Below are 11229 nucleotides of genomic sequence, written 5' to 3' on the forward strand. Positions count from 1 at the left end.
GGAAAATGGTCATTTCTTTTACTTTTTACACAACACACACAATAAACACAACAAAGACTCTTGTGGTATCTTAATGTAATGCATCTTAAAGAATGTTTTGCAGATTTCCATCCCTAACCGCAGGTAACTCAGGATAACACTGATGGAGCCATTACAGCACTGTCATAGCTGTCAACTTTTCCCTTTTCTTGCGAGGAATCCTATTTGGAATAAGGGAATTTCCCTTAAAAAAAGGGAAAAGTTGACAGCTATGAGCACTGTGATGGGCAAAGACACAACAGGTGATGTTTTTCATATCTGTATCTTTAAAGATATAGAAGTCCCTGAAGAGTTTGAACCTCTTTTATGCAAATTTTATTGGACAAGGCTAAACTGTCATGCTAATAACTCTGTAGAACAGGAACTCAACCAGTTCTAAGTACATGTTGCAAGCCAACTATTTAGAACTGTCCCTTGTGAAAGTGTGACCCTCCTGTTCCCTGCACTGAATTTCTTTAAAACTCCCAAGATGGCCTCTGGTCTCCCATCAAGACAAGAAAGCAGCGATCCTTTTTTCTACAGCAAAGTTAAAAAGCAAAGGGACATAAATATTATCTGTGCTGCAAAAGGACACAATTAAGGGCAATAAAAAGACAGGTGAGCAGGGCAGCTGGGTGCAAAAGATTAGTGGAATTTTCTACCTTTATGAAGGGTTTTTGGTTTTTTTGCTGTTGTTACATTGAAGTACGTACAACAAACAGTACCACTTCAGATTACTTCTTTTGCAGTTACACCTGTCCCTTTGCTTCTCTTCTTCCTAGAAGTGAACTTATGCCCTGTATATATCTTGTAGTGTGGCAACATCTACACTGTGCAACTCCCAGCCTATTGACACCAGGCAGGCGCTTTCACTGTACTCTTTTCAGTGCCTGCTTAAAAAGGGGGCTTGTTTAGGCAAGCCTATTCAGACATGCAGAAGTTACATGCATTTTATCTCTTTTTAGCTACTGCTGATTTTAATCGTCTTTTGTTTTTAAATACCTGCTTTTTTAATAAGAATTTTAACATTTTAATATATACTCTTGCAAACAGTTTACAGGCTCTCTTACGATTCGTTATCTATGACAATCAAGCAGCATATAGAATATTGTCTTAATTAAATAAATAAAACAAAGAGCCAGCAGATGGCGTAATACAGGTTATTGGGCCCAAGGCAATGGGTGCCTTCTTTCATTGCCCAGACTATTATTTTTGTTTCATTTTGTTGTTTCGATTCTTATACCAACCCGCTTCTTTTTAAAATAAGTCAATCTCATTACAAATTACAACCAGGGCAGATCATTTGTACTATTCATTGTCATAACCGCCACTGAGGACTTAACAATTTGTCTGCAGTTGTTTTGTTACATCCATTCACATTAAGTAAGCGGAAAAGTTATGACAGGCTGTGGAAGTTCCTGTTTCTTTAAAGGTCTACACAAACTCTCAAATCCTATTGATTGCTCTCTCTTGACATAAAATTAAGTATGTGCATATATTTTTTGCAGAGTCACAGACTTAACTTGCTTCTGCTAATGAAAGCAGAACTGGGGGGGGGGGGTTACATAGGGAGATTCCCTACCTGACGGGAAAGCCCCAAGCTCACTAAATTTTGAGAATTATATATTTGCTTAAATCAGTGAGTAAGCAGCGCATTCAGACATAGACACAGACAAAATGTAAATTGCTGAAAGATACCCAGGTCACAATGAAGCTGAAATTAGGATAAAAGCCAGTTTCTTCAGCTACTGTCTAACAGTCGTTCATTTGCACCACCTCCATGTAGTGAATGCAGGTAGAAGAAACAGAATCACATCTTTTCTTAGAATTGTAGAGTTGGAAGGGAGCAGGAGTGTCATTTAGTCCAACCCCATGCATGTAGGAATCTTTTGCCCAAAGTGGGGCTCAAAGCCATGACCCTAAGATTAAGAGACTCATACTCTACCGACTGAACTATCTGCTGACCGCACATTCAGCATCACTGAAAAGGGGATCCAAACACCTGCAGCTATATTTACCTGCAGCTCTTCCTAGCAATTAGGAGCCCCGATTGTCCTTGTTCAATTATATAGGCTGCTAAATGTGTGTTTTTCCCCCCTTCCTAGGAGCATCCCCAATACTTGCTGAAAGAAAATTGCTCTTTGGTCTTCAAGGGGTGGCATGGAAGGAGTCTTTAAAAACAAAACAGACTTCCAAGCATTTTTGGAATCCTAATAAACCCTTCTGGGATGTTTCCCATTGGTCAATATTTGCCACTAGTGCGGCCACTATTGCTGAGATTTTCTATGAACAGTTTTTGTTCCTCCAGTTTTATGTCTCTTCACAGTTAACTTCTGTGAATGCCTCATTAAGGAGGAAGGCTTATCTGAAGGAATAGACTTCCCTCAGGCCCCTGTATGTATTGGTTATTTTTATTATTTTAAAAACCCTGTCATACTTCAGTGCAATATTTTTGGCTCTCTGTGCATCATTTACAGGTACATACCTTGCACCCCATGTGTCATTTTGCAGCCCCTTTCAATCACTTTGGGGAGCTCTTCAATATCTGCTTTGGTTTCCATCTCCGAACAATTTGTCGTCATGAGCAAACTGGGCCATCTCACTGCTCAACCCTCCCTACTTCCAGATAATGAATGAACAAGTTAAAAAATAATAATCTGTCCCAATGCAGATCTTTTGAGAATCTTCTTCCTTTCTTTCATCCATCAGGTAAATACGTGTTTACCTTAAGTGAGAGTAACTGAAGTCACTGCATGCTACACTTTTTCTTCCAAATGTCCTTCTCCCTTTTAAGATCACCTTCAGGATTTTGGTCATAGATGAGATACAGTGGTGCCCCGCAAGACGAATGCCTCGCAAGACGGAAAACCCGCTAGACGAAAAGGTTTTCCGTTTTGGAGGTGCTTCGCAAAATGAATTAGCTATGGGCTTGCTTCGCAAGACGAAAATGTCTTGCGATTCCTGGGGTTTTTTTTCCCTCCCCCTTTTTCCCAAGCCCCTAAGCCGCTTAACAGCTGTTAGCTAAGCCGCTTGACAGCTGATGGCTAAGCCGCCTAACAGCTGATCTAAGCCGCTTATCAGCTGATCTAAGCCGCTAATAGCCTTTTAGCAGCTAATCCGCTAATCCCTTAAGCCTTTAATAGCCGCTAATAGCTGCTAAACCGCTAATAGCGCTAATCCGCTAATGGGCTTGCTTCGCAAGGCGAAAAAAACCGCAAGACGAAGAGACTGGCAGAACGGATTCTTTTCGTCTTGCGAGGCACCACTGTAGTATGCTTCCAGTACTAAACTACTATTTGAGTCCAGAATTACTACCCAGTGATTCTGTGGAGGCAAATTTATTCCATCCGCTCACAGTGCAACCCCATCCCCCCTCATGTGCCCTTTATTACATAGTTTTATCTTGCAGCTTTCACTATCCCAGCTGTTCACATGCGGAGGTCTGGGATGTGGAGTGTTGTTCATATTCAGCATGCAGAGCTCTGTGCCAGGGGAGTGCTGCTGATGTTACTCTGTAGGTACAAGAAACAGCGGGACACCTCCTCCCAGTCCAACATCTTCTCAAAGCCAGCACAAAGACTTGGACAGGAGTATCAGCCATTAGCTGTATTGCCACTGTCTTTGCTGCATGCACAACATTGCAAATTGGTTCCAATCTGTTTTATTCAGTTTGGGGAGTGTGAGAATACTTTTAATGGTTTATGTCAGGTTTGGTCTTAATCTGGAGTATGTGTGTCAGGTTTAAGTATACTACCCTTGTAGCAGCCCTGCTCTCAAGCTTGTTACAGCATTTCCCACTGGGTAAATGTGAAAAACCAGAGAGGAGAAAGACTTTGTTAAAATATAAAGATGAAGCTCTTGCAACATTCTCATTCTACTATGTGAAGTTTATGATATTAGATGCATATAATGAAAGTGGGCAGATAACTCAATGTAAAAGCATTTTTTTATTCTTCCACCGGAGACCTCATTTTCAGATTCACCACTGCTTTTCTGATTTTGGTAATAATACTTCGTTCCACTTTGCTGAGAGCTCAGATTAATATACACAAAGAAAACCAAGCACCATTGTACTGGAGCTTGTGTTTTGATGTGCTGCATGTGGCTTTAGAATGTGTCAAAGAAAATAGCCAGCTTCCCCACAGACTGAGGAAGCAACGCGAGCACAATTGAGATATTCATCTAAAAATTCTGCTCTATTTTGGAAGAAATGTTCTGAATGCAGCATAAAGACTCTTCAGTATTTATGGAAAAGTCTTGTCACAAACCACCAGTAGTTAGAATAAGTTACAAAATAAAGAACCATACAATGGCAAGAAGCCAAATGAGCTCTAATACAAGATTTACTCATATTCTACAGGAATATTTTCATTGGCCAAATATGCTGGGCTCCCTAGCTAAACTGGGAGTGAGGAAAGCACACACTTGGAAGTATAGTCCCAATGATCTTTTAACATGCCACTCACAAGTAAATGGATTTAGGATCGAGGTGTTAAAACCTCCCACTTGCTTCTAATTTTATTGTTGTGGATTTTACGAAAAATGCTACATCCTATGCATACAGCATTCCAAATAACATCAAGAAAAAGCCCTATTTCCATGGGCAACAACCAGTAGTCAACTGCATAATCAGACATGAGAGGTTTTGTTCAGATTTTATTGAAGCAAGCCTGCACAACTGCACATCTAAACATTATAAGAGGAAAATAACTCCACAATTCTCTTCAACCACCTTTGGACATTTCGAAGTGCTCTTTCATGGCTTGGAGACAATATTCATTTTCCTATCTTTTGTTAGGAATATAGTCTGCTTCTACAAGAAACTTAGGTATTTAGCACAGCAGGAAGTTGAATTTCACTGGATATCGTCATCATCAAACATATCTTCAAAATCTAACAAAAACAAGGCAGTGAATTAACATAATGCATATTAATTATTCTGATTTTTAAAAACAATTCTGAAGAGCTAAGCAACAATGCAAATTTCCCAGTGAAGTGAGAGACCTGAATCCAATTATCAAACTGTACAATAGATTCAACTGAAACCAGGAAGGAGGTTATTATTTATGGGAAAGTCTCCCTGCATGAGCGTGATTCTCTGGATACAACCCAGTGAGTTATGTTGTAAGCCTTGATATATGGCCAGTTTCTTAAAATGGCTTTCTCCATCCCACCCTGTTTTAGATATTCAGGTTCCCACAAGTATGAACTCATACCACTCTCTCAGCCACAATCATTTCTGGTTTCCTTACCATACTTATTTTGCCCTCTCTGTAGCTATTATTTGTGCAAACACATATCTCTTCCATTCCTTAACTGCCTTTGCAGGTGATGCACTTTGAAGCAGGCAAAGGAAACACCAAAGCTCAGTGCAACACTACAGAAAACCTCCCCTATGCCCCCTGCAATCATGGAAAGCCAAAGGAAGGAAACTCTGTGCTGCTTGTCAGCAGACTTAAGGGCACTTCCCCAGAAAGTGGATTTGTGGAAGCTTGCCCCGCATGTTCATTATAAGGGCTACTGAAAGTCACCAAAAACAATATACTAAAATGGTTACCATATGGAACCCACCAAGTCACATTTACTAAGTACCCATGGGTTGTATTCAACTAAGTGTTATTTATTTATATCCCACCTTTTTCTCCAAGGAGCTCGAGGTGACGTTCATGGTTCTACCCCTACTCATTTAACCCCCCCAAATAACTCTGTGAGGTAGTTTAGGGTGAGAAGCAGTGACTGGCCCAGAGTCACCCAGTGAGCTTCATGGCCGAGTGAGGATTTGAAGCCTGGTCTCCCAGGTCCTAGTCTGACACTCTGAGTTGGCCCACTGAAACGAATGGACCTAAGTTCATCATGCCCATTCATTTCAATAGGTTTACTCTTGAGTATGACCAACATTGAATACAATGGAGTGGGTATTCACCACATGGACCACAAATTACAGTCTCATCACACTAGCTCTGGGCATTTCTGGAATAAATAGCTATAAATAAATGCAATTTGAGGGATCAGCATACATTCTCCACATGTTACTATCACCATGCAGAAGCATTTCCCAGTAGTTTCTATTTAGCTGGCAACCCATTTAATAATAACCCCCCCACCCAAAAAAACCTCAAGACACACAATTGCCCTGGCACGTGTGTTTTGAGTTTAACAGATAATTTTTTTAAATGTCTCCATCTTTGGCTTAACCCTCCCCTCCTGCTATGGAAACTTTGTTCCTCAGACAGGTTTTTGGCTTTAATTAAGGGAAGAAGACCCTATGATCCTCCAGATACTGCTGACCTCCCACTTTTACCATCCCTGGCCATTAGCCATGCTGGCTGGAGATGATGGGAGTTGGGAGTTAGGAGTCTAACAATTCTGGAGGGCCACAGGCCATACATACTTTAATTTCTAAATGGAAGCTTTTTTCTAAGTATTGGTTAGAAAATCAATTTACAATCTAATGGACAGTGGCTAATATAAGCATGACGGGTTTAATAATTTAAAAATGTAACTAATACTTACTATTAAAGAAGTCTGCATGTACTGCCTTTTCATTGGCAGCTAAATCCATCAACAAACCTGTACTTCCACCAGCCTGAGAAAGAATAATATTTAATCAACTATAGAAGCAATATACAGGGAATCATTATTGCACTGTTTCATATAACCATTCATCTTGGACCTCAAACTTCCAAATCTGATTGCCTATGATTTTCTACCTATGCCACTATACACTTTCATCTCCTGCGGCCCTTGCTGCAGTATAGTAGTTTAATCAGGCTTGACCCTCATTTTGTCCCTTTCAAGTGAAAGGATGCAAATAATCTTTTCATGGCCATGGCTCCTTTGGCTAAAGGTGCGGGGTAAATAATAGCAATAATGGGAAAGCACCTGCCCAGAAATAATAATGGAAAATGAATTGCGCAGAAATCCATCAGTGCGCCAGGAGATGCCCTGCTGGGGAGATCTGCAGACCAGCAATGGAATAGAAGAAATACCAAATGGACCTTGGATTATGCCAGATGCAAAATTTTCAAAGTTGACCCGATAAATAGCTGACTGGGAAAAGCTACTTGCCTGGCTGATGCCATTTTGGTACCAGGCAAAGATCTTTTTTATCTTACCCATCTTTTAACTGTAATTTCTTTTGTTTCTGCTATGTGTTTATGTATTTTAAATATTTATAAATCACCCTTCCTCAAAAGGAGCTCAGGGCTATGTACAACACACCCAAGTCATGATAGGTAACAGCAACAATCAGAGGAAAGGAGGGCAGGAAAAAAACATTATGGAAGAAATAATTGTCACACCCAGGAAAGAATAATGATAACAGAGTTCCTCACTTGAAGTTTTACTAATTACTTAGTGTAACAACACGAATAGAAATCACCAAGAATGCAGCTTATAAATTTAACTGGATTGTAACTGAAATTAATAAGATTTTGGAATGCAGAAAAAAGCATTGTTATAATGGGGCTATTATTGGAATAATATTGGAAAACTAATAACAACTTATTTGTTTTTTAAAGAGTAAAAGCATAATGCGAGGAAGTCTCATTATTAAAACTCTGATCCAAACACTGATGATGATGATTAAACATCAAACTAAAAAATGCCTTCCAACTGTTTCTGAAGAACAATGCAGGTGACAGATGTTCATACACTGCCTTTATATGTTTAATTGCCATTCTGTTTTACTGCATGGCTTTTTAGTTTGTAACTTTTCCATAAGGCATCCTGAAAACTTGACAATGCATCCATACTTTCATTTTCTCCTCCTCATACGACTCTCAAGACAACTGGATCAAGTTGCTGGGGGGGGGGGGGATTAGCAACAAAAGGCTGAACCAAAGTGCAAGCATGGGAGGTGGGGAGCAGAACACGGGGGGGGGGCTGAAGGTTGGGAAAAAAAAACAAAAACATAAACCTAACTCACCTTCACACATATTATCAGCGCATTTTTATGCATGTTATATTCTATCGATGTTTAATTGTGGGGTTCCCCCCCCCACGCTTTTATTCTGTTCATATTTTTGATTTGTAAGCCGCCTCGAGTCCCTGTCGGGGGGGGGGGGGAGGCGTGGCACAAAAAATTAAACACACACAGCCAGCCACCCTTAGAAACGTAAGAGGTGCCTTGCTGGATCAGGCCAAAGGCCCACCTAGAAGACCCTTGAGAGGCGCCCCCCTCCATAGCACCTCTCCCTTTACACCCGAGGAGGGGAAAGAACCAGAGAAAGAGCCCAGGCCGCGCGGGGTTTTTAAGCAAGCGACAGCCCCGCGCGAGACCCCCGCCTTTTGCCCTCGGGGCTCGACCGCTCACCTCGTCGAGGTCCACGTAAGGCCCCGCGCCCTCAGGGAACATCTCGTCCACCGCAGGCTTCATGTCTACGACCCTCTGTAAAACTTTCCGGCTACCTTCCAACATCCGGGCGGAGCTTGAGGCAGCTTCCGGTCTCTCTAGGCGCGCGGGGGAGCGCCGTCTCTATGGCGTTCTGCGCCGGGATCCTTTGGAAGTGGGCTGGCGCTCCTCTCCGCAGGCAGCGGCGGCGGCGCTTCTTTCTCCCTTGGCGCGGCGCGGCGGGAGGAGATCCAGGCGCCGCTTGGGAAGAAAGGGGAGCGACAGCAACGCCGCTTCTCCCCATCTCAGCTCTCAATTTATCCGGAGGGATAACTTTTACGAATTGGGCTGTTGTTAAAGCTTACCTGGGAATACGTCCATTGGACTCAGCGGGGCTTGAATCAGAATTGAAATTAATAAGATTTTGGAACGCAGAAATAAAGAAAATCATCAAACCATCAATTCTAGAGCGCGGGGGGAGGGACGGACCTAAATGATATCATTTGGTATTTGAATTATTGGTATTGGTACTTTTTTTCTTAAAAAAATGTTTAGGAGTACAGTCATACCTCGGGTTACAGACGCTGCAGGTTGTGTTTTTTCAGCTTATGGAGGCGCCAAAACCGGAAGTACCGGAACCGGTTACTTCTGGGTTTCGGCGGTCGTGCATGTGCAGAAGTGCTAAATCGCGCTTTGCGCATGCGCAAAAGTGCTAGATCGCAATCCGTGTGTGCACAGATGCGGCGCTGCGGGTTGCAAATGTGCATCCCGCACAGATCACGTTCGCAACCCGAGCGCCCACTGTACTTTCATTTTCCTACTCATATTGAAATACTGCCCCTCAATGAGGCCAAACTTAGATTCACAAAATGTTTAGGGGTATGCGTACCCCCAGATAAAAAGCACTGATATCAGTAATTGTATTATGAATTGGTATTGTTATAATGAGGCTATTATTCGAATGTAATTGAAAACTAATAAAAATTATTATAAAAAAGAATCATAGAATTGGAAGGGACCACGAGGGTCATCCATTCTGAGCCCGTGCGATGCAGGACTCTTTGTCTCCACCCCTAAAGCAGGGCTCGAACTCACGACCTTGAGATTAATAAGAGGCCCATTCTCCAACTGAGCTATCCAGAGGGTTTTAGAATTTTACTGTTGAAAAGCTTTAAAAAGATTCAAAGGAGGTAGACAAAGGCGTGAAAAAATGCCAGTGTGCTTGCTTTAAAAAATAAAAATAAATCACTCAGCCCACCATGTGGGGAACAGAGTGGCAGGGAGTTGGGGGGATTGACCAGGATGGCATGGGGTCCCCAGATGCCACTTTGTCCAGGGCACCTCAGACTTGGAAGCATCACTGCCTACTGCTGTTCCTCAGAAGCTGCTTTATACCCGGAAACTACAACTAATCCAGAATGCGGCAGCTAGACTGGTGACTGGGGGCGGCCGCCGAGACCACATAACACCGGTCTTGAAAGACCTACATTGGCTCCCAATACGTTTCCGAGCACAATTCAAAGTGTTGGTGTTGACCTTTAAAGCCCTAAATGGCCTTGGTCCAGTATACATGAAGGAGCATCTCCACCCCCATCATTCTACCCGGACACTGAGGTCCAGCACCGAGGGCCTTCTGGCGGTTCCCTCATTGCGAGAAGCAAAGCTACAGGGAACCAGGCAGAGGGCCTTCTTGGTAGTGGCGCCCGCCCTGTGGAATGCCCTCCCATCAGATGTCAAAGCGATAAACAACTACCTGACATTCAGAAGACATCTTAAGGCAGCCCTGTTCAGGGAAGTTTTTAATGTGTGACATTTTAGTGTATTTTTGGTCTCTGTGGAAGCCACCCAGAGTGGCTGGGGAAACCCAGCCACATAGGCGGGGTACAAATAATAAATGATGATGATGATGATGATGATGATGATGATGATGAAATCAGACCATTGGTTCATCTAGCTCAGTACTGTCCACACTGCCTGGCAGTGGATCTCAAGGGTTTTAAGAATGAGGCCTTCCCAGCCGTACCAAAGTCATGGGAGGTTGTGGGAGGCAAAACGTGCTCCACCACTGAGCCAAGTCTTTCTGATCCTGGAAGCAGTATGTAGTCATCAAAACTAGTAGCCATGGACAAACTTATCTTCTACAAATTAGTCTAATCTCCTTTAAAAACAGTTTTAGCCGTCATATATTGTCATAGCAGCTTCTATACTTTAACCATGCACTGTGTGACAACCAATTCTTTTTATCTGTCCTAAATCTCCAACTTTATTGGATGACCCCTGGATCTAGCATTATTTGAAAAGGAGAAAAACTTCCTCCACATATGCATCATTTTATATTCTTCTGTCATGTCCACCCTCACCTTTTTTTTCTAAACTAAAAGGATTCTGTCAGGGAACTGCCATCGGAGCTGGAGGCGGAGGGGAGGCTCCAGAGGGATGCCGGAGAGGGTCCCAGTAGGGAGAGAGGCAGCCCATCCGCTGGGGAATGAAATCAGCGTAACACCAGTGGAGAAGGGGGGCAGATGGGGGAATCGGAGAGGTGGCTCCAGGACTCCTCGCCGGAGACCAGCGGAGAGAGTATGGGTACTCCGCTGCCCACACCCTCCCTGCGCAGAAGACTTCCACGCAGGGAGAGTAGGAGAAGACTGGGCGTCAAACAGCTTTTATGCTGGAAAAGGTTCAAGAAACGCCCACTGACGGATTCTGCCAGCGACTGAGGCAGCCACGAAGCTTGAGGCTGTCCAGACAGAAAGGGTTCAACCAGGTAACCTAGCCAGGAGTGGCGGCAACTTACGCACGAGCAACCCCTAGAACCATTACAGATTCAGTTTCTCATAGCACTAATCTTAGTTGCTATTTTCAAACTCTGCAACATCCTT

General features: G+C 42.9%; 1 protein-coding gene across 1 annotated transcript; it reads right to left on the reverse strand.

Annotated features, from left to right (window-relative positions):
- Nucleotides 1-4661: 4661 nt before the first annotated feature.
- Nucleotides 4662-8486, reverse strand: COPS9 (COP9 signalosome subunit 9). Its single transcript, XM_083441146.1, has 3 exons — nt 8333-8486; nt 6532-6604; nt 4662-4911 (listed from the first exon to the last, which is right to left on the reverse strand). Exons 1-3 carry the CDS (start codon nt 8435-8437, stop codon nt 4874-4876), a joined length of 216 nt encoding a protein of 71 aa, XP_083297272.1. The 5' UTR covers nt 8438-8486; the 3' UTR covers nt 4662-4873.
- Nucleotides 8487-11229: the final 2743 nt, after the last annotated feature.

Source organism: Podarcis tiliguerta, assembly GCF_965153285.1.
Source record: "Podarcis tiliguerta genome assembly, chromosome: 5".
NCBI lineage: Eukaryota > Metazoa > Chordata > Lepidosauria > Squamata > Lacertidae > Podarcis > Podarcis tiliguerta.